Source organism: Lissotriton vulgaris, chromosome 12, assembly GCF_964263255.1.
Source record: "Lissotriton vulgaris chromosome 12, aLisVul1.2, whole genome shotgun sequence".
Lineage (NCBI taxonomy): Eukaryota > Metazoa > Chordata > Amphibia > Caudata > Salamandridae > Lissotriton > Lissotriton vulgaris.
Genome location: NC_141700.1, coordinates 793,614,097 through 793,638,748, shown reverse-complemented (window position 1 = coordinate 793,638,748; position 24,652 = coordinate 793,614,097). Strand labels below are relative to the sequence as shown.

Below are 24,652 nucleotides of genomic sequence, written 5' to 3'. Positions count from 1 at the left end.
TTACACGCGATACATCGCATGCCATTACAACGCGGTCGTTACAATGACCAAGATCTTACACCACATACCAGTACAACGCCAGTCGTTACAACGACTTGCTGTAGGGGGCGCTGGATATTGGAATAGTATAATTTACTATTTCAACTCCAGGCAGTGCAAAAGTTGGGAAGGTCTTGGATTTTAAATCCAGCACCTTCTGCCGCCTACAGCAAGCCGTTGTAACAACTTGCGTTGTAATGGAGTGCAATCTAAAGGATATCTCCCATGATTTATTGCTCAAATGTCAGCTTTAAGTATATTTTGGATTTTTTCGACCATTTTTCTCCAAATTTCAGCTCATGATTTCTGAAAATACACACATTTTTTGTCTCGAATACACAATTTTCAATTTTGCTACACACATATTAATTCAACCAAGGAAAAGCCTCTACTTTAGTAGGCCGGGCTGCACACAGGAGAACTACTCACAGGTGCCTGAGAGCTCCCAGCAGCTCATGAGCTACTCTTTGGAGAAGCCGGTCTCCAGCAGCAGCGGCCGGTGCAGGTAAGTGCGGTGAGGCGGGGTGCTGGGGAGGGGCTGTCGACAGACGAAGGAATAGGACTTATTTATTTTATTTGCCCTATTCCATCGTCTGTCAACATCCCTCCCGCTGTGCCCCGCCCCACCATGCTTACCTGCACCGGCCGCTGCTGAGTGACTCTGGGACAAGTGACATAAGGACACTGACACGTCCACATGGGGCACAACCACAAGACTGATAGGAACACGGATGAGTTAGACTTGGGCCTATAACTCGGGTTCTGGGCCTTTAACAACTGATATAGCCCTCGGCAACGGGCTGTAACGCTATACTAGATGCGAAAAACAAAACAAAACAACGCCAATGAACCAATCAGGAACCACATCTACAGAAGGCAAGAAGTCCTACAGGCTAGAGTGTTCCCATAGAAGGCAATTCATTCTACACAATAATTCAGCAACCCCAAGGAAGAACCATTGACACACAAAACTCTTACCTTCCTCTTTTCATCCACATGGGTCAACTGGAGGGCGCTCTTGGATAATGGGTGAGAAGTCCCGGGCTCGTCCACCACCACCATTGGCACCGAGCGGAACCCCAGGGGCGACGGGCTTGACCCTCCACTGGGTCGGACATTTACCTGCTGCCCCCTGGTTCCCAGGTCCCCAGAGCTGCCAGTCTCACTCACTGAGGGGATGGAGACCTCTCGACAAGAGCTGGTAGAGCGGACATCACTCTGCATGGTAGTCGTGCTGGCCACCTGGCTAGCATCGCTTGTCCGAGGAAGGGGCGGAAAAGGGAGAAACTCGCAGGTGGGGGAGTTCCTAGGACTGAGTGGACTCTTCATCCCCGCGCCCTGGTTCAGCTCAAAGCTGATTTGTGGCAGAACGCTGAGCGAGCGGGGCTGATGCGGGGCAGTCACATTCAGGGTCGCGTTTTGGAGCACCAGTTGGGGGTTGCCCTGGGAGTGGACGTATGTGGGGCTATGACCCTTGCCTGGCGACTGCGGGCAGAACTGCGTCACCGGCTTGAAGGAGAGTCCAGCGGCCTCCAAGTGCGAGTCCAGCGAGTGGCCGTGCCGCATGCTGTCCAGGATCTTGCTGATGCCAAGGTTGTCCATGTCCCGGTCATAGAAGTCCACACAGGTCCAGCGCCCCCTCTTGTAGGGCTCCCCGAGGCCCTGGTCCAGCTTCACCACCCGGAACCTGGAGCTGGCGGCTGTGAAGGAGCTGGCGGAGCTGACGGTGGACACCAAGGAGCTACTCGGCATCAATAAGATTGGGCCATTTTTCGAGATGGCACCATTGCTGGTGCCCGCTTTGCTCTCCGATGGCGAGGGAGTGCCGTTGACCAGGCCTGCATGTCCATTTGCTGTGCTGAGGATGAGTGGTGGACCACCAGAGGGGGTCTGGCTCCCATTTGGCACTTCACCATTGGTGAGGACGGTTGAAGAACTTGACGCCGGGTAGGAGGACAATGTTTCATCTCTGGTGCCATGGGGTGCCACCAGCGTGCCACCAGAGTCCACCGGAACAGTCACACTCTTGACTTCCACCACCACGGGCGTGGCAGCTCCCTCATCACGGCTCCGTACGGGGACCACACGCGCATCATCGGCAGCATGAGAGTTCACCTCCTTCGTGGTTGGTGCTGTGGGGAGCAATAAGGTTTCCGGAGGACCCATTGGATGGGCATTCGCAGAGGCGGGTGGTGAGCTACGAGGGGACCCTCGTGGTGACCGGCTGGGAAGACGCAGCCCTCCATTGGGGAGCGGCGACAGCTTTGGGCTATCTGGGTCACTTCCGAAGGACTCCTTGCGTCCCTCGCTCCCAGCCTGACCATAGTCCGAGGTCACGCTGGTGATCTGGAAGCCACTCCGCTTCTTCCCAGTACTCATCTTTCCGACTTACAGCTTGGGTTATGAGGAAAGAAAAAGAAAAATAAGCATTATTACAAAAATAATGGTGGAAGAAACAAGAAAATAGACAATTGCAAAGATTCTGTCACATTCTCATAGTCTTCACCACACTTGAGCAATGGCAGACACAGGCCCTGAGCGGTCCAGGGGTCTTGCACAGTTCTAGGTCAGGCTTATCAAGCATACGGCTAGCTCTATAGAGGTAGCTGTGCGCTTTAGAAATGTTTATTACATTACATATGCCTAGGAGGGCGGATCCTTGCATCAATGTCAGGGACCACTGATGTGTACAGGTTTTCCAATCAAAGGGGCCGATTCACAGAACTAATCAAAGACAAAATCCTAAACTTACTTCTTTTGGTATTCACAGAAGGCATTTAGTAGTAGGAAAGTTAGTATTTTGTCTTAGGTTAGGAATTTGTCTTAAGTTAGGATTTTGTCTTAATTTTTGTCTTAAGTTAGGATTTTGTCTTAAATTAGGATTTTGTCTTAAATTAGGATTTTTCTTAAGTTAGGATTTTGTCCTTGCCTTCTGTGAATATCAAAAGTAGTAAGTTTAGGATTTTATCTCAGATTAGTTCTGTGAATCAGCTCCAAAGTCATCAAATGTAAATTTCTGTGGATATCCTGAAAATTGGGCCTGGACCTGGCTGGCCACTGGCCACTCTGGCCAACAGCTCCAACGAAGGAGACCTGCATGCTTAGAGCATAGTAGAAGCTGAAACCTTGGACTAGTGCAAAGGTCACCGCTTCCACGTGCAGGAGTGTGACACCATCTGGCCTGTGTGAGCCAATGTTGGACTGCTCTGACATGGGGTCCTGAGGACAAATGCTTAGGGTGCCACCATCATGGAACCTAACGAGATCCGACCAACCATGGCTCGTGCCGAGCCTTACCAGGCCACTGATAGAAGCTCATAAATTCTCTGAATAGAGTCTGTCTGTGGCAAGAGCTCTGACCACTGCCCAGGAGAGGACCACTGCCCAGGAGAGGACCACTGCCCAGGAGAGGACCACTGCCCAGGAGAGGACCACTGCTCAGGAGAGGACCACTGCTCAGGAGAGGACCACTGCCCAGGAGAGGACCACTGCCCAGGAGAGGACCACTGCCCAAGACAGGACCACTGCCCTGACCAGGACCACTGCCCTGACCAGGACCACTGCCCTGACCAGGACCACTGCCCTGACCAGGACCACTGGTCCCTACTATCCTTTTCTTCCTCCTCCACATTGCTCTGTCACGCATGTGCTTTCCCCTCCCACCCACAGTCTTATTGCTCTCTCTTGCCCATGTGCTCCCACACTCTGTGTTGTTCTTTCACCTGTGTTTCTTCCTTTCCCACTGTGTTCTCTTCCTCGCGTTGCTTACTCACAGCCCGCTGTGTTGCTTCACCCCCACCCCCACGCTCTCTCCAACACCTTCTCCTGCAACCTGTTCATCTGGTTTTTTTAAAGCGTTTTCACTCTACATTTTAAAAAAGTGCATTTGTTTTACTTTGTTATTTACCAATCCACTTTAGATTGGTAAATAAAAAAAAGAAATGCAGATATCGTTTCACAGCAATGTGCATGCATTCTGACCAAATGCTCTAGCCAACAAAATGACGCAGTTGCCACATTAACACTTTATTTTGTTTTTAATTGTGCTGCACAGCAGCTGCGATTTTGTACAGCAAGGCTAGGAAGCCTTCGGAAAGTCAATAGGGCTCATAGGAGAGACCTCTTGTCTTTGCCAGTGCTTGTTTGGTGTAGCTCAAAAGGTTGTGCTTCCTAGGTCACAGGAACAAACAGTGCCCTTTTCCCACATACTCTGCTTTCAATGTTTGCCCAGTCTCCTGGTCTGAGGATATTTACCTGGAGGCCTCTGAGCGGCTCGAAGCTCCTCCTGGGAATACAGCCAATAAGAGGCAAGCTGGCCCGCTGCCGGCGGGCCCTGTCACAGCAGAGCGGCAGCGGCTTCCAAGTAAGCAACCTAGGGGCGCATGAACACAGTACCAGGAACATGCGCAAGCCAAGCGGCTGTTCACACCCGGACCCTTCCAATCTTCAGCGCCACCATTTTTTTTTTCGGCAGATGGTGCTTACTATCACTCGAAGCAAATGCTTTTTGCACATTTTGCCTTTTATTAACGCTCATGTTCACTACAGTAGTACTAAGGGCCTGATTTTGATCTCTGTGGACGGGTTACTCAATCACAACGGTAATGGATATCCCATCTGCCGAAATATAAATCCCATAGGATATAATGGATTGTGATTGTGTCGTTGTGACGGAGTAACCTGTCCGCTAAGGCCCTAAGATTGTTATGGTGGGTAAACAATGATAACGGCCTTGGGCGCGATTGGTCCTTTGGAAAACGTTTTGTAACATTCCATGGGTCCAATCTGTTTATTATGAAGAGTTATGACAAACGCACCAGGCCTGATGTATTTATTGTGAGAAGCATACATTAAAGCGAATACGTCTTTAAGGGGGGGGGGGTTATTATACTGTGTGAAAAGGCAGTCGAGAGGTGTTTTGGTACAAAGAATTTTCGATTTCCATAGTAGGCAAGGAGATTTAGGGGGGGGGGGGGGGGTCGGTGAACCCCCCTCTGAAGAGCCCTTGGGGCTGAAAATTTGCAATATGATAATCCTGACCTGAAAGGCCTGATTGGTTGACAAGGAAAGCTATGTCAGGGGCCAGTGGTTGGATCTGTTTATTATGAAAGTTACAGCAAAGAAAGTTCAGATGACCTACTTACTGTGAAAAGCATATGTAAAGGGCAGTATGCCTTTTTTTAATTAAATAATTTGTATTATTGTAATAGTAAAGGTACCAAAGTTACAAATGAGCATAAGATGAAACTATAGAATAATATAGCATATAACATGACCAAATATTATAATAAAGAGCAATCTAATGAAGAGATAATAAGAAGAAGGGAAAGGAGATCATCGTATGATTAAGAAAAGAATAGGAAGGATAAGGGTACATAATAAAACAAATGGAAGCAGAGGAAATTTTGAAGTTAAGGAAAGGGAAAAGGAGAAAGAGGAAAGAGAAGAAAAGCCAAAAAGAGGAAAAGGGCAATATGTATTTAAAGGTGGGCTGATATTACGCTGAAATACAGCCTGTAGATATATTTTGTTACATGGAATTTAACAGATTAACAGAGTAAGCAAAGGGGTTTGGTGTTGGTTACACCATTAACAAACACTGTGCACTGTGAAAATCCATCGATTGTGTATTATGGTGCCAATGTTTCATCTGTTCATGTTTGTCACTTTATGATTACATGCCTGGTTGTTGCCTTGTAGGAAAGGTTCTGCTCAATAAAGTAGGCCTGGGTTTGTTAAAGAGACAAGCCACTGTTAAAGGCTAAAGGCCTGAACGGTCCAGTGGGAAAAGTTATGTCGGATGCCATAGTTATGGTTTGATTGCTATAAAAGTATCAACAAAGGCAGTAGGGCTGACATTTATTATGAAAAGCAGTGTTAAAGCCTATTGGCCTTTAAAGGTTCATTATTATTACACTGTATTTACTTTGCACAAACCTTTCCAAGATGCCCACCTGTTGCCATGTTTAAGTTTTTTACTTAACTTTTTTACTGCTAGCACACCTGCCATATGTAGACTGCTTTATTTTATTTTTTCCACTTTTATTCTTTTACTGTAGCTTCAGTGGAGACTCCTCCACTAGGGCAGGGGAGCGTCGCCACACTGCTCAAAAGGAAAAATAAAATGATAATAGCATATTGTTTTTAGTATTTTAGTTTCCCTATTGCAGTCAGTGGTGGGCGGGGCTAGCCAAAGCAGGGGGAGGAGTGGTGTACACTTCCTAAGTGCGCATGAACTGTTTGGTCGACCCTCTTGGGCCGGGCAACAGTCATGTCTATTTTGCCTTTTGGCCCAGTCAGTTTCGCTCTGACAGATCCAAGGCGGGGTTTCTGATTGGTTCTCTGATAAACAGAGGAGTCCTCTGGCTGTCGCCGTTGATACTTGCCGGAACAATTATGCCAATTCTAGGGCAAACTTCCAGAAGATGTTTCAGAGACCAGATGTGAAGCTTCCATCGAGGACGCCTTGTGTGAAATATCTAACGTAAATAGTTTTTCTTCTTTCAATTGAAGTCTTCATTCAATGAGGACGTTTTTTACTACTTTGGCTTTTTCTTCCTGAGGAGGAGGCAGCTTCTCAAAGACACTTGCCTACTACATATTCCAGTGTGTGGTGACATAATCTCTTCTATAAACAGTCGCCCTTGCCTCAGGCAGCAGAAGACCCAGATCCAGGGGCAGGCACCTGTCCTGCCCAGAACATTTACCCCGTGTCATCACAAACACGGATTCCAGCTGTGTGCTTTATAAGATACAAATCACTACTTGCAGATGCTGAGCATAGTGGCTGCTTAGCTCTCGTCACACCGACAAGATGTAGCAAGCTCTGTGGAGTTTCAGAGAAGAAAGTGCAGCCTACGAGGTTTTCTGGCAGGTTAGGCTAGGACAGGTGCAAACTGGGGCAGGTCAAGATAAAAGAAATTAATCCACAGATCAGGGTGACAGCCTCCTTTGTTTAACAAGCACACACCTCTCCTTCAGACGTCTGCACTGGTGCCAGTGACTGAAATCTGGATTTTGGAATATAGGGAATCATTTCAGAACCATAACAGCGGCTCATAGGAGAGCATCTTCTTTTTTTTTATAGTTTTATATAGTGCAAACTAGACCCGAATCGGATATCAAAGCGCTTTACATGAGCACCAGTTTCGTTACAGAAGGACACATTCATTTTTGTTAGGCACACTTAATCTCATTCAAGTGATTTGCCCAGAATCACAGGATGTTGAGCGTCGTTGCCGAGACTCGAACCCGGTTCCCCAGCTCCGAGGTCGATTGCTCTAGCCATAAGGCTACATCCTGATGTCAAGACAAATACAACATACTGGCTGGGGTGGGTGGGATCCTATTTGTGGTACACATGACACTGGCGGGAACTGCCATTGACAAAGTGTGCCAGTTTTTAAATCTATCTTTATAACCAACCAGGCAGTGCACATCTTTCCCACAGGAGGAGAGACGCCTTTAAAGGTTTGTGGATTGAGAGACAAACTGTGGGCTTCCTGTGAGGTTCTCACGGATTTCTAAACAGCTCTGTACATTGAACCACTATTTCGTATCCTTTGTTTATAGCCAATGGCTCCCTCGTGTATGGTGACGGGCGGCATCCCAATTCACCAGTATTTTGCAAACTATGCCTCCTCAGTCTGGACCCGGCCATATGCAAATCAGTCTTGACTCTGCTTCAATGGGAACAGCACAGCCTGAAGCAGGTAACCTTGGTTCAGTTTCACCCTGATTAGGGCTCATCAGCTAGGCACAGCTTCTTTCAAGTAGTACAGTGTGTACGGGGCCCACGTCTGGGCATACTCTCCCACTTAGGATGACACAATAAGGTACACCAAAAAGTAATGAATGGAATGCTTGAATGAATCCCAGCCTACGGTACTTACTCGGGCAGCATCCCAGTCCTTCGTTATTTTGCAGACTATGTCACCTCAGTCGGGACCCAGCCATATGCAAATCAGTCTTGACTCTGCTCGAGTGGGAACAGTCCAGCCCGAACTGCCCGGCCAGGTCTTCCCTGAACCAGAATACAAGCAACCCAGGTGCGGTTTCACCCTGCTTAGGGCTCATCAGCCGCTTACAGCTTCTTTCCAGTAGCACAGTGTGTACGGGACCCATGTCTGGGAATACTGTCTCACTTAGGACGACACATTAAAGTATGCAAAAAGTAATTAATGGAATGCTTGAATTCATCTCAGCCTCTGGTAATTACTTGGGCAGCATTCCAGTCCATTGTTATTTTATCTACCATGCCACATCAGTTTGGCCCCGCCCATATCCAAATCAGTTTTGACACTGCTTAAAGTGAACAGACCAACCTGAACTGCAAGGTCAGGTCTTCCCTGAACCGGAAACCAAGCCCCACCACAGACATATCCAGAAGCCACTGCCTGTCCAATGGCCCACCACAAATACGACACAGTAACTACTGCTTGCCCCACGGCCCACCACAAACACAGTCCAGTAATGAGCATTACATGGACCTGGGGTGCCTTCGCTAACTTTCACCACTGGGACCAGGCATGGGGCCCTTGCCATGAAGTCCTTGGCACTTGCGCCTACACAGTACAGCTCAGACAGGGCTTTACAAACAACATCACAGGTGAGTCTGGTGGCCTCCAGTTCTCACTGCCAGGTATTGGCCAAGCCATCGCCCATTCTTTAAACGTTCGGCAGCCAGCATTAAATGTACCTGAGTAGACCCCAAAAGGCTGCATGTGAAGAATCCAGCCATCACCAGCCAAAATCTTGGAAAAGCCTTGGTAAGATATTTAGGCCAGTGTGAGGCACGTGATCAACTGGAGTTGACAGAATAGCTTAACATAAGGAACATTGAAAGAATTGCAACATTGAAATAATTTAAAGTAGGAATAGGTCACAAGAGTGATACACATTCCAAGTAGGAACAGACAAAAGATTGATGCACATTCTAAGTTGAAATAGGCCAGAAGATTGATACGCATTCCAAGTAGGAATAGACCAGAAGATTGATACGCATTCCAAGTAGGATTAGGCCAGAAGATTGATGCACATTCCAAGTAGGAATAGGGAAGAAGAGTGATATGCATTCCAAGGAGTAATAGGCCAAAAGATTGATATACATTCCAAGTAGGAATAGGCCAGAAGAGTGATATGCATACCAAAGAGTAATTGGCCATAAGATTGATATGCATTCCAAGTAGCAATAGGCCAGAAAATGTATACACATTCCAAGTAGCAATAGGCCAGAAAATTGATATGCATTCCAAGTAGCAATAGGCCAGAAAATTGATATGCATTCCAAGTAGAAATAGGTCAGAAGATTGATACGCATTCAAAGTAGGAATAGGTCAGAAGATTGATATGCATTCCAAATAGGAATGGGCCAGAAGATTGATACACATTCCAAGTAGGACTAGCCGAGAACATTGATACACATTCCAAGTAGGAATAGGCCAGAAGATTGATACACATTCCAAGTAGGAATAGGGAAGAAGAGTGATACGCATTCCAAGTAGGAATAGGCCAGAAGATTGATACACATTCCAAGTAGGAATAGACCAGAAGATTGATACGCATTCCAAGTAGGATTAGGCCAGAAGATTGATGCATATTCCAAGTAGGAATAGGGAAGAAGAGTGATACGCATTCCAAGGAGTAATAGGCCAAAAGATTGATATACATTCCAAGTAGGAATAGGCCAGAAGAGTGATATGCATACCAAAGAGTAATTGGCCATAAGATTGATATGCATTCCAAGTAGCAATAGGCCAGAAAATGTATACACATTCCAAGTAGCAATAGGCCAGAAAATTGATATGCATTCCAAGTAGCAATAGGCCAGAAAATTGATATGCATTCCAAGTAGAAATAGGTCAGAAGATTGATACGCATTCAAAGTAGGAATAGGGCAGAAGATTGATATGCATTCCAAATAGGAATGGGCCAGAAGATTGATACACATTCTAAGTAGGACTAGCCGAGAACATTGATACACATTCCAAGTAGGAATAGGCCAGAAGATTGATACACATTCCAAGTAGGAATAGGGAAGAAGAGTGATACGCATTCCAAGGAGGAATAGGCCAGAAGATTGATGCACATTCCAAGTAGGAATAGGGAAGAAGAGTAATACGCATTCCAAGGAGGACTACCCCAGAAGATTGATAAGCATTCCAAGTAGGGATAGGCCAGAAGATTGATACACATTCCAAGTAGGAATAGGCCAGAAGATTGATACATATTCTAAGTAGGAATAGGCCAGAAGAGTGGCTTACCCAAAGAATCTTTCAACCTGCAGTTAGAGTAAATTCTGAAAGTTGGTTAGATGAATTCTCCCGGTTGCTTCCAGCTCTAATGGGAGACCTTCACCCAGCTTGAGCTAAACACACGTTGGCCTCTTCATCCGATACACAGAGATGCCACTTCACTACGGATCCTCAGGCCCTATCCTATGGCTGTCATTCATCTTCTCTGACCCCAGAGGCCGTCAGAGCACCTCATAATATTTGTAGGCACAGACTAAACGGATCAGAGTAGGTGGCCGCTCTTTTTCCCACCTTGCGGCCACATTATGGAATAAACTTCCGCTTGACCTCCGGCTCACTGACAGCTACTTAGCATTCAGGAAAAAACAGAAAACCTATTTGTTCCCTAAAGTCTGATCCATCACTAGCTACCCCCTTGAAGAACTCTTCACTTGTGTTCTTCCTCTCCTTTAGCGCCGTGATATCCTTTTAGATGAATGGTCGTGCTTTATAAATAAATAAAAACTGATATTCCAAACACATGCAGGTTTCAATCGAGCACGGAACAGCAGGCTCTACTGAACAGCTCTCTGTGTTGAAGTTTAAAAAAATGAAGAGGATTTTTGTTTTTTTCTTCAAAATATTTGGGGTTGTCTACCGCTGCCACACAGATGTCTCAGTGCGGTGGGTACAGCGGAAAAAACTGAAAGTCATCAACACGTTTCTGCCTTTCAGACATCCCTTCAGCTGTGGGCAGCAGAGTTTTCACAACAACTGCTCATCAGGTTACAGGATGGAAACCCTCGAGGCCTCTGGGCCAGCTGATGTTTTTTAAGCAGATGATTGACAAGCCTCATGTTTTGAGGGCTGGTCAGTCAGTTAGGTAACAGAGTGGGAGCGTTTGTGGTTAGGCTTCAAAGCGCTATGCCTGCCTCATTCCCGAAGGGCTTTGCGAGATTTACACTGCTTGGGAGTGACTCTTCCGAAATGTGTTTGAACTTGATCCACGCTGCGGTTGTTTCCTTCGCGATGGCGATGTCGGAGACATGTGTAAGCAGGAGTAAAATGCATGTCTCACCAAACTTATTTTTTTGTAAAAAATAAAAAACTCAGTGATGTCCTTCTCAGTCCTGTGTTTGTGTTTACTCATTTGAGCCCACAACTTATTCAGTATCAGAAATATCTTTCTCAATCTTTATTTTGATTACTATAATTATTCGTTTGGTTACTAGAAAGAATGGTTTGCTTTGTTCACCATGGCCTTGCAAGAAGTAGGTGGGAGAGGAAGTGACTTACAGGAAGTAGTGCCGCCATGATAGATTTGGATGTTACAACATTACAGACTGTGGAGGAAACCATGATGGTTTGGGAGAAACCAAGCACGTCACTTCCTGGTTCTTCATCTTAAGTTGAACAGGAGCCTTCATTGGAAAGAATTAATTTAAAGACATGGGCTGTAAAGAAAACTGAAGGAAAGTGTTGGACAGTGGATTATGGGTAAGTGGACAGGTAGGGTGATGTTTATCACCCCTGGAGGTGGGAGCGCAGCGTCACTAAGCAGTTGCTGCGTGCCATCTCCCACACTGTTGCTCTAGCTGAGCACGCTTTCTGGGGCCTCCTTGAACCTGAAGGGCCAGAAGCATGTTGGGTTCCATGGCGCAAAGTTCAGCACACGCGTCTCCGCAGCTTGTGCCACCAGCTGCCTCCAATGGAATCTCTTTGCATCAGGTAAGTTTACACTCAACAAAGCGGGCAGCTGTTCTTGTCGCTTTTCAAGAATGGCGGGTCTGCTTTGGAAAAGCAAGAGTTGGAAAGGTGGAAATCTACTTTACTAGCTTTACCCTTAGATTTGAAGTACATTTCAGACTTTTATGGGATGAACAGAGAATCCCTGGATTTCTTCTGGAAATACAAACTAGTCGTAAAAATTCCTAGAGTGCCAGATAGCAAATTGTGCATGAGTAAATATTGCAAAAGCACCTATAACTTTTTTTTATGTCTGCGGGGTAAATAGTTTCCTTATTGCAGAAACCCCTCCTCCTGCACCCTCATTAAATATGATGGTGCCCCCCCCCCCCAGGCCCTTCTGCAAAGAGTTCTTACTCCTGTCTTTGATAGGAGTAGATCTGGATGTGGTTCCATGCTCAGCAGCTCTCCATGTGAAGTAGGTACATATCAGAGACCTTTGAGGTTGTTGTGTTGCAAAGTGCTCTGCCTAGAAATGCCCACATTCCAGCCCCACCCTACGCTTGCGTGCGTGGCACTTCGCCACAGCTGCTCTTGGGTATGTTTTTCATGTGCTATCACACACGAATGCCAAAAAAATCTGCTTCAGCGAACCACAAACCAAACCATGCTATGACATTTACATAGAATGATATAAGTTTACAGGCGGTGACATTTCTTATAACATACCACATGTATGTTATAGATGCTGTTTAAGTTTGAAGATCCCATAACTTTACAACTGCCACGCATACTAATTTGCCCACTGCAGTTTCCAAAAGCCAGTCAGGGATGATCAGCCTGGGACCAGTGGTGGAACGTAAAGATCTGGGGTGGTGAGGAAGCAGGAAAAGGCTTGACAAGTACTAAGAGATATCCCTAGGTCGGCTTTCAATCTACACACAGGATTGCTATTGAGAGAAGGTTTGGATTGGCCGCCATCTTAGTTGAGGATAAAATGTTGTAATTCGGTCCAACTTTTGAAGACCAGACACAATTCCGAACACTCAGCTTGGCTTGGCGGGCATCCTCTGTGCATTTCTAAGAGATGTTTCAACAAAGTTCTGCACAACAGAAAAGCAATGAAAAGACGACAGTGCAAATCAGCAAAGATATATGCTGACCTCAGGGGGCTCCGAGTCTCCACACAGCTCCACCACGCAGAGAATGAAGCAGAGAGGAAGAAGAGAGTCCTGTGTTGAGTAAGCAAGAGTTTCCTCAGAGCCTCTGTGCAGATCTGATATCTGATCTAGGGAAACATGTATTGAGTGCGTTGTGTCATCGAGCCAGGCTCGCCTGATAGGTTTCTTCATAAACAAGAACGTTGTGTTGTAAAAAAAAGTTGCTGAAGTCAACAAGGGACCAATTGTTGAAAGACTGTATAAATGAAAATGTGCATTTTTACAATTGCAAGAATTTGATGGTCAAAAGACATCTCGGCGACACATATGACCCCCAGGTTTTTCTAAGACTGTTCAAGAACCGGAGGAGTTTCCCATGTTGACGGCCAGTTGAACCAGGCGATGATGGGCCATCGGCCGCACCAATGAAAATCTCTCTTTTCACTGCATTTTAGAACAAAGATTCAGAGGCCTTCACTTCTTCACACCCTGTAAACAGGAAGTGACATACAGAAGTCAGATATAGAGCGCCAACGGCATACGTTTACAACCGCAGACCGTGGGCCATAATCCGTTGTGTTAAAGTTTGAGGAGAAAAAACAAAGAAACCCAATGGACTTGTTGGGTATGACCCCCAACAAAGACCAAATCCAACCAATGCTGTCCTTCCAGCTTCCACAATATGTTTCAACCAGGCACACAACAGTTTGTGGTCTTCGCTGCCAGATGCCACTAACAAATCTACGAAATTGAAAGCGGCTAGCTACTTTTGACCTTGGACTCGCATAGGTTGTTCACGTACATCTAATACAGCCGTCTCTCTAGTCCGTCAGGAGCCAAAGTAAGGCTGGAAGTGCGCGAGCCTGGAGATGCTCCTGCAGTTGGACGGATTCCATGATTTTTGCACCCAATGGGATTGTGCTTGTAGGACGAAAGGTTGCGTACAACTGGCCTCTAAACCTGCTTTTCGCATTAGTGTTTACACGGTGGCGTTTATCAACTCGGAGGTATAAAGTCCTCTTAGGAGGAAAGAGTTGAAAAGTGATGAGATATCCTGAGCTGATGGGTGTGCTCACCTGGCTGCGGATCTTAGAGTATCTCCCGGGAGACAGGATCAAAGCAGTTCAATATCCTCGAAGAGTAGGATTCAACACCTCCTCCGCTGCTGCGGTTAATCATCCTCAATTTTCAATCTCAGAGCTCTCATTTGAGAAGGAAATATCTTCCTAATCTATTTTAAGATTCTTGGACTGGGGATTTTATTTGCTTAGTTAGAACTTCAGAAGTTATTGCTTCATAAATGTTAGAGTTCTTGAGCAGAATTACAAGCTTTACTAATATGACGTTGGTACAAATGATGTTTTTTGACAAGATACTTTTTTTTTAAAGCTCAAACATACATCTGCCAGGCACCTTTCTCAGCATCTGGTTCGGTCTAAGCTAGGTCTGGGCGGTGAACTTCACTCCGTTCCCGGAGTTTGCTGTAAACCGCACTCTGCGGAGCTGGCGGAGTGCAGAAAACTCTGCTTCCCAATGTGCAGAGGACTTTTTTCTCTGCTCGCGAACGGTAAGTTCGCGTTCAGCAAGTTTGCGAGAGCGAAAGGTAAGTTTGTGAGCCCGAGCTACTGCTCGGGTAGAATTTCTACCTGAGCAGCAGGAATACCAACACAAAACGCAGTTCTCACTGCACTTCGCCACTCGCAGAGTTGTTTTGTAACTTCGCGGACTTTTGTGTAGCAAAACTCTGCAAACTATGCCCAGGTAAGCTCCCTTCTCTGTGGTGGATGGAGCGGTTTTAGTTTAAACTCCTCTCCGTCTCTTCAGCGGCCAGGTGATCCAAAGACGGTCTACATTTGTGGAGACAGGGATGTAGCATAATCAATGATCTACTTCAAGTTACATTTATAAATTTTAATCTGTTTTAGATTCTTTAAGAGCATTACAATTTTGAGTTTTATTGTAAAGAGCTTTGTGACTCAGCCCTAAAGTGTCCTGTCTTGGATTCCAATATTCCAAAAGCGCTGAATCAGCAGTCGGAGAAGGCCTGTGAGAGCCACATGTGGTCTTGTTGGAAGCAACAGGAAGAAAGAAAATATGACAACGCGGGACTGTTTACAGGCATCAAAATGCACACGGAGTGACATGTTTTCATTAATGATATACTGTGGTAAATATTGACGTTTCAATAAAATTAAGAACGCATCAGCATCGCGCAGAAACATTCTGTACCACACAAAAAGAGATCTTATGGCAAGGGGTAAAAACAGGGATAAGGTGCTTTATGAAGTATTTGCGTAAAGATCAGGTCCTGTGACCATCTAGGCGCATTTCTCTGGGGTGGGGGCGGGGAGCGTCCTCTCTTTCGCTTCAGGCGATTCCCACGCTTCAGCTCAGGTGCTACACATGACGGTGACTGTCTCTGCTGTTTACCTGTCAGTGTTGTTGCAGAGCGGGTGGATAACCAGTGGGAGGCTCTTTAAACGGGGGTTTGGGCCCACCCCAGTTACTGCCCGAGACTACAAACTGGACCAGGGGGGCCTTTACTGCCACTGAGGCTGGGTGGGCATCTGTGAGACAACAATACAGCACAAAATAATATAATAGGAAATGAAACAAAGTACAGGCCATATGATCTTAATCATATGATCTTAGGGATCTTAATAACAGGATATTAAAAGTCAGATATGTCATTCTCCAGCTGATAGGCAAATCCCAATAGGGCTGTTTGTCTTAGACACAACTGCATGTTCTATATATCAAGCGATGTAGGTTCACCTTGAATCACCAGTTGTTTTTCTGCTCAAGGAAAAGACCAACGAATCCCAAAGATGCTGGCAAAAGGTACTTTATTCACATGGAGGTCACAGCAGCGTTAGCAGATGACGCGTTTCGGGCGGTTGCCCTTGCTCACATAAAAAATATTTCCCATCATGCCCTCTTTTTAAACCAATGCATATACACCATGTGATGCACAAATAATAAAACATAAAAGAAATACTCGTAGGTCCCATTTCAATACATCGTGAATTAACCATGGTTAAATTTGTAAGTAGTTGGAATAATCTGTTGTTATTTCATAAGGATGTCATCCATTTATTTAATATCAGCATAAATGCTTGTTTTTTTCGATTCACCAAAACCGCCATCAAGTGCGATGTGCTTGCGCTTATTTAGTATGTGCAAAATAATGCCAATAAATATATTGCAATATCCAAAAATTATATTTTATCCTATTTACAATATAAATAGATATAAAACCAACTTCAATAAAACATGCAAAAGTCCATTGCCTTCTTCCACCAATACAGGTTTAAAAGTACAACTATACATACTTAAAAACTATTGTGTTTGGATAGAAAGATATATATGTAATTTCATCTTTACATTACATTTTATCAAAGTGCAATGGCTTGTTGTAAACTTGACACTCTCCTGTGCAACATCATGCAAAAAAAATTGCAATATTACGCAAAATATTCAGATGCAGTTTTGAATCCTCTCATTTTCTGAATTCAACTAACCTCACACTCGGGGACATCAGAGAAAAGATGGCAACCCCTGTGACCTACTTTCAAAATAACTCAATAAAGTGACTGAATTTTCACCGGGAGAACCAAGATCCACCCCCGTTATTAACAGTTTAAAGGAAAAAAGAGAGATGTAAATAAATCTAATCTGGGTGTCGGACAGAGACATAGTTATGATATTGATTCAATGTATGTGGCTTGCTGGAAGCACAGCTCATAATCTGAATGTTGCTATATAGTTCCAATACACCGATCTACCCACGGAGTCTGTAAGTTGTTAACATTTACAAAAAGTGATACAGATCTTCCGTGGTGTTGAGTCCATTCGGTACCTTAGAATCCAATTCCTAGATCATCTTGGACTCTAACTGCCTAAGCATCCTGTCACGGTCTCCTCCCCTTCTGGGTTTGGGTACTGAGGTGATAACATAATAGCTAAGACACTGGAGGTTGTGGTTATGTACACTCTTGAAGTGTCTAGCTACCGGATAGGAGCTATCGTTGTTCACGATTGCTCTGATATGCTGCAATATCCTGGCATGCACCAGTAGTTTGGTGCTTCCCACATACCTGAGATCACAGGTGCATGCCAGGACGTAAACAGCATACTCTGTTTTGCAACCGTAATTTCCCTTGATAGGTTGTGGTACTGGACTGAATGGGGTGTAATACTGCTGTGTATTAATTCCAAATTTGCAGGCTCTGCAGCTGCTGCATTTGTAGAATCCTACCCGAGGTGGAAACCAAGCTTTTTTTATGGGTAGTTCGGGGCAAGGTTTAGAGATGTGCATACGTAGGGAGGGTCCCCTCCGAAACGTGATCTCTGGCCGTGCTGGTAAATGATGAGATAATACTGCATCAGTTTTAAGGATAGGCCAACTTTTGCCGAGAATGGACCGGATTTTTCTATCCTGGCCACTAAATGCGGTAATGAATCTGATAGGAGATTCAGCCGAACCTCCTGTTGGAACCCTATTTACCTCCACTGCTGTAAATAGGGTTTCTCTTAATCTTGATTTCATTTTGTTAACCGCTTTTTTAAGTATGTTCTCTCTGTATCCTCGCTCCCTGAATCTGTCTAACGCTTGGGCTGTACATGTGTTAAGCTCCTCATCAGTACTACAGATTCTCTTCACCCGCAGAAGTTCGCCATATGGAATATTATCAATGACATGGCGAGGATGGGCACTTGTTGCATGTAGGGTTGTACTACCAGATGTGTCTTTTCTGTGTAAAGTGGTGGCTAGTTGTCTCCAAGACACCGCGTCTTTACTCCATTCGCTCAGGCCTTCCCCCAGGCAAGGAAACGCAGACACGGACCAATTTAGTGCAAATTATTTACTCAGTACAAGTTAGCGCATGACGTTTCGGCTCTCAGCGAGCCTTGTTCATATATATTTCCAGTTCTTCTTTTATATTGTCATTTTCTTCTAACACATCTCTTGAATTCTTATCTTTTGGCTGAACATTATTGAACATTCCAGGATATGCTAATCATGTTTATGATTCTACTTAGACAATTTTTTTTTTATCCCAAAGAGGTGTTTTTTCTAATTTCTCTATATTCAATAAGAAATTAAATATTTTGAACTTAAACAACATGGACTCCCAGTGTCCACATGTTCTTATTTCAGCTCTTCCTAGTTTTGAATGTTTGTAAATGTTCTGTGTTTACGCCCCCAAGATTAAGCTGGATCAGTCTGGTTTCACCAACTTCAGTGCTTTCGGCCAGTCATACTATGCCCATGATGGCTTCTCGTATGTGGTCGCTCTTGTTCAAGATAGGAGGACGTAAGGTAATCGATGATGTATTCCAGGTAAGGTCATGGATGATGTATTCCAGGTAAAGTCATGGATGATGTATTCCAGGTAAAGTCATCGATGATGTATTCCAGGTAAAGTCATCGATGATGTATTCCAGGTAAAGTCATCAATGATGTATTCCAGGTAAAGTCATCGATGATGTATTCCAGGTCAGGTCATCGATGAGGTAATCCAGGTCAGGTCATCGATGAGGTAATCCAGGTAAGGTCATTGATGATGCATTCCAGGTAAGGTCATCGATGATGTATTCCAGGTCAGGTCATCGATGAGGTAATGTCATCGATGAGGTAATCCAGGTAAGGTAATCTATGATGTATTCCAGGTCAGGTCATCGATGATGTATTCCAGGTCAGGTCATCGATGATGTATTCCAGGTAAAGTCATCGATGAGGTAATCCAGGTAAAGTCATCGATGAGGTAATCCAGGTAAAGTCATCGATGAGGTAATCCAGGTCAAGTCATCGATGATGTATTCCAGGTCAGGTCATCAATGATGTATTCCAGGTCAGGTCATCAATGATGTATTCCAGGTCAGGTCATCGATGATGTATTCCAGGTCAGGTCATTGATGATGTATTCCAGGTCAGGTCATTGATGATGTATTCCAGGTCAGGTCATTGATGATGTATTCCAGGTCAGGTCATTGATGATGTATTCCAGGTCAGGTCATTGATGATGTATTCCAGGTCAGGTCATTGATGATGTATTCCAGGTCAGGTCATTGATGATGTATTCCAGGTCAGGTCATCGATGATGTATTCCAGGTCAGGTCATCGATGAGGTAATCCAGGTCAGGTCATCGATGAGGTAATCCAGGTCAGGTCATCGATGAGGTAATCCAGGTAAGGTCATTGATGATGCATTCCAGGTAAGGTCATCGATGATGTATTCCAGGTCAGGTCATCGATGAGGTAATGTCATCGATGAGGTAATCCAGGTAAGGTCATTGATGAGGTAATCCAAATCAGGTCATCGATTAGGTATTCCAGGTAAGGTCATCAATGATGTATTCCAGGTAAGGTCATTGATGATGTATTCCAGGTCAGGTCATTGATGAGGTAATCCAGGTCAGGTCATAGATGAGGTATTCCAGGTATGGTCATCAACTATGTATTCCAGGTAAACTCATTGTGAGGTAATCCAGGTTAGGTCATCGATGAGGTAATCCAGGTAAAGTCATTGTTGAGGTAAGGTCATTGATGATGTATTCCAGGTAAGGTCATCGATGATGTATTCCAGGTAAGGTCATCGATGATGTATTCCAGGTAAGGTCATCGATGATGTATTCCAGGTAAGGTCCTTGATAAGGTAATCCAGGTAAACTCATTGTGAGGTAATCCAGGTAAAGTCATCTATGGAGGTAATCCAGGTAAAGTCATTGTTGACGTAATCTAGGTAAGGTCATCGATGATGTATTCCAGGTAAGGTCATTGATAAGGTAATCCAGGTAAAGTCATCTATGAGGTAATCCAGGTAAAGTCATCTATGAGGTAATCCAGGTAAAGTCATCGTTGAGGTAATCCAGGTAAAGTCATCATTGAGGTAATCTAGGTAAGGTCATCAATGATGTATTAGGTAAGGTCATCGATGATGTAGATGTACTACATTTACTTGAGCCTATAATGACACTATATGATATTTACATTCGCTTATAATATAATGCATGTCCCTGGTTATGAACAGTTAACTATGTAAGCAGGTGGTCTGGAACTAGAACAGAGGGGTCTTCAGTGGCAGCACCCTCTGCACAGAGCTTCCGAGAGTACCAATAGCAACCAATGTTCTAGCGCCGAGAGACCCCTGTAGCAAGAACTATACCATTACATCATGTGCAATGCACACTCAGAGGTGAATTCTCTCAGAAAAACCCGAGTCGTCGTAGCGCTTGATCAGATGCGCCAAGATGGCCACCAATTCTTGGCCAATAAATATTTTTTTCTGAATATCAGCTACACAGCATAGCCAGTAAGACCTTGTACGTGATTATCTCTAAACTCTGAATGCAGACAGAGGCCGCACAGTTATGGTTACTACCTAGGACGGAGTCATCTGGGCGCCATGTTTCCTGATGGGGGCCTTATTTTGACAACCTAGTGTCTTCTGGGAGTTGTAGTTTTGAGTTCTTTGCACTGAATCAACTGTACTAACGCACCTGATATCAATGATGTGGAACAGAGAGACATTCCTGGGGGCTGAAATGGGGGATCCTAGCATTCTACAGCTAAGTGGCATCTCTGCACACCTGGTTTAGCTTACCCCTTCATGTTATATTATGTTATATGGAATGGATTTGTAGAGTGCGACTTATTGCCCGAAGGGTATGCAGGTGCTGGACCCGGTGCGTAGTTCGTCTGCTGGGGGTCAGGAGAAATGACAGGTGTAGAGGGAGGTTGTTGCATGTTTTGGGTGCGAGGTATGGGAAGGCGAGCCCATCTTTCCTGCTTCTGTGAATAGGGGGGGGGGGTGTGAGAGAGAGTGTGGGTGTCTGGTGGGAGTGGAGGGGGCAGCCGAGGTATGCTGGTCCTATGTTGTGCCGTGCCTTGTATGCATGCGTGAGGAGCTTGAATTGGCAGCAAGTGTGTATCGGCAGCCAGGGGTGTTCTCTGAGGTGTGGTGCGATGTGTGTGTGACATGGAAGACCCGAGACAAGTCTAGCTGCGGCATTCTGGATGGTCTGAAGTCGGGTGACGAGGTGGGCTGGTATTCCTGCATAGAGTGCGTTGCCGTAGTCGAGACTGCTAGTGACTAGGGCTTGAGTGACGGCACGCCTGGGGTTCGTCGGGGCGAGCTGACCATTGCATCCCAGAGCCTTCACCTCGTCCGATCTAAAGTCCAACAAGGTATGCGTCTTGACGCAAGAACAAAGTTATCCTGTTTGTATAAATGTCCAGGATCACACGTGCCAAGATGGAAGGACAACAATGAACAAATGTTCCTGACTTGGTTTTGAAGAGAGGAGTTGCAGCCCCCAGGACTTTGAGCCGCTCTAAAAGACGCGTGAAAACAAAAGTTGCGGCTCTTCTTCCAGACCCCCTTTGGCAGTGGTCTTCAAACTTTTCCATGCCGCACCCCCGCCCCAACCCCTAGTGACAAAATAAAATCATTGCTGCCCCCCACTCAAAAATGTTCACAATTACTCTATTAAATTGCTAATGTTTAAATAGGTTGAGACTTATTTAAACATTGCAGTTAAGTTCTATCACCATTTAAAAACACAATCAATGCATGAAGACCTAAGATACTATTCTGGTCAGGCCGGCCTTACTAACGTGTAAAAGTATTCAGAGTGTGGTTATTAGAAATGGGGGTGGGGGTTGGAGTCCCTTCCCTTTTGAAACTCCCCCCCCCAGGATATAAACGACAAAGGATGCTAGTGATGGCTTTTTGCAGAGGGGGTGACTAACACTAATTTTTTTACCGCTGAAAACAAACCCTGTTATCAGTACAATACTTCTTTTGGCCAGAGCCTGGAGCCCCCCTGGGATCACCTGAGGCCCCCCAAGGGGGGCCCACCCCCCCAGTTTGAAGACCCCTGCCTTATTGTATAGGGGCAGTGGAAACAGCTGGTTTTCCTTATTCCTCTGCCAGGAATGTTCCCAGGGTAGGAGGGGCCGGTGTTTCAGGTTCAAAGATATGTTCCTTACCTCAAATGAGATAAAAGGCGAGGAATATTTCTGCCTCTCCTGGGAATATTCTACCTGCAGAAGCCCCTGCTATGCTCTCGCCCAATGGTTGGACTACTCTCCCAGTTTACAGTACCCTGGTGCACACGGGATCTCAGCCCCAGGAGGCTTTCTGCAAAGCGCAGATCTCTTTGCAATCAATTTTCTGTCCCATGGACACCATATGTAGTGTTATCAGACAAGGTGGGAGCTCCCCGGCGTCGTACGCGGGTTTGTCGTGCTGCGTTGACTTCAATCCAGTCTTTCCGGTTGCTTTTGGGGGTGGTCCTAGGAAGGTCCTCGCCATGAGGTGCAGATTAGCACCAAGATCCCGGACACCAGCTCCTGGCGGACGGAGGTTGGGCACACATTCCTTCCCACTGGTTCACCCATTAAAGGTTGTGTCCCTGGAGGCACCACATCTCTCTCCGGTTCCATCTGAAGTCTTCAGACGGCGGAGCAGGTCTCATAAAATGAAGATGAGCACCTCAGACTGAAAATCACCTCTCAATGCTCCACGTTCCTCAGCCCGTTGGCAGCCATATTGAAACGGAAGAACTGGAGGCCAGCCGGGAATCCTCTGCCCGAGGTCCACAGCGACCTGATGTTCCTCCGAGATCTACTGATAGTGAAGTTTCTACCAACAACAGACTCTTTGTGGTAAGTCTCCGGCTCAGTGTGGATGACCACGGCTGGTCAATATCACTCACCTGCAACCATGCCCGACCCGGGAGATCTTCCGTCAGTAGGATCTACTGATAGAAACTTCACAATCAACGAGAGTAGGTAATAGTAAGTAATGCTTTATTGTACATGGGTATTTAAAACCTTTACAAAGTAGAAAAGGATTCAATTACTAGAACAAAGGTCAAGATCATACATTAAGACAGTAAATCCATCAGTAAAAAGTGTAATCAAATACCAGCCTCAGAGTTAAAATAAAGGGTGCGTCCAGTTAGACAGCCTATTTTACAGAGTAAGAAGTGCAGTAAGTTGATCCTCGTTGCCAGCAGAGCGGTAATGTAGTCAAAAAGTCAAAAAGTTTTATTTGTGTTGGTACTCGTCAGAGGACCACAAAATTTTACATTTTACACACATTTAAAAGATTTTTTTTTAAAAATAAAGGTAAGAAGGTTAAGAATTTGTAAAGATTATAACAAACGAATTCGTTCGGAGGTTGCTTACACAAAAATATAAGGTCACTCATCATTGTGATTCTACAAGAACGGTAAATAGGGTCCAGATATCTTGCACGAGCTGTAGTTACTTTATGATTTGGGCAGACAAATAGTACGTGCTCTAGATTCTGAACACCCCCTTCACACAATGTACATGTTGGAGATCCTCCCGGGAGCCATTTTGAAGTATATGTTGATACAGGTAGGATGCCCAATCGAAGCATGGTGATGGCCCTCCTTGCTCCATGCGTCAAGGTGAACCTGATATAAGACTGGCTTTGTTTGTATTCCAGTAAGTCAACGAAGGGTTTGTAAATCACTAATTTGTTACAATGTTGGGAGTCCAGCTCATAGCTCAATTTTGGGGTGAAACATTTTAAGAACAATTTTACTTGCGCTGGTGACCAAATGAGCAATATGTCTGGACTTATATTTGCCATACGAAATGCAATAGACATGTTCTCTAGAAAAGTTTGCTTTTTAGCGTGCGACCCAAAAGTCTCTTTATTTAGCAACGATCTTAAGGTGTTCTCTTTTGCATGTAGTAGATAGTAGGCCCACCTTATTACATTGGCAATTGCTGTAGCATAAGAGATTCTGATTGATAGTTCTAATCTCAGTGCTTGAACAGGTACTGCGTCTGAGACTTTCATAATCCTTCTTAGAATTTTTCCTTCTTTGCGATCCATAAAGGCCCATTGCTTTATTGGGATGTACTCCGTCGCATAAGATAATACAGGTGGTATTTTTACTCTGTAAATTTTTATCATTGAGGAAAAATGCCTGTTCCCTGTGGCACTGTAGAGTCTCTGGAGTGCTGCAGCGTGTATTTCGGATTTCCTTTGTAGATTTTTTATCTGCGTTATGTTTGTTAATTTCTTCGAAAGGATCCTGCCGAGGTAGGGATATTAGTTAACCTCTTCAATCTTTTCACCTCCTATCCTCCAACTGTATTTGGCGCTTTTTTTCATCCCCGAGAAGGCTACCACTTTTGTTTTCTTTATGTTTGGTACTAAGTAGTTTTCTTTGGAGTAATTGTCCAAAATATCCAATGAGCTTTGTAATCCGAAAGGAGTGAGGTCTAACAACACTATGTCATCAGCGTAGAGCAATGCATGGATGCTTTGTTTAGCGATTTTAGGAGGTAGACTGGAGCCTAATTGCAGATGATGTGGCAAGTCACTTAAATAAAGGGAGAATAGAATCGGGGCTAGAAGGCACCCTTGTTTTAGTCCATTTTCAGTTTTGATTCTTTTTGTTAGTCCTTTTTCTCCCCCCATTTGGACTTGACACCAAGTATTGGTATGTAAATTTACTATGGTTCGTAGCAATTGTTCTTGGATT

At 44.9% G+C, this 24,652-nt stretch overlaps 1 protein-coding gene across 2 annotated transcripts in view; it reads right to left on the bottom strand.

Annotated features, from left to right (window-relative positions):
* The window catches only part of TSC22D4 (TSC22 domain family member 4), a 364,865-nt gene that overhangs the window by 313,791 nt on the left and 26,422 nt on the right, over nt 1–24,652 (bottom strand). For both annotated transcript variants that reach the window (XM_086946196.1, XM_086946197.1), the window contains exon 2: nt 1,018–2,433. In XM_086946196.1, coding sequence (XP_086802322.1) covers nt 1,018–2,418 — 1,401 coding nt within the window. In that variant the 5' untranslated portion in view covers nt 2,419–2,433. The remainder of the gene's footprint in view (nt 1–1,017; nt 2,434–24,652) is intronic.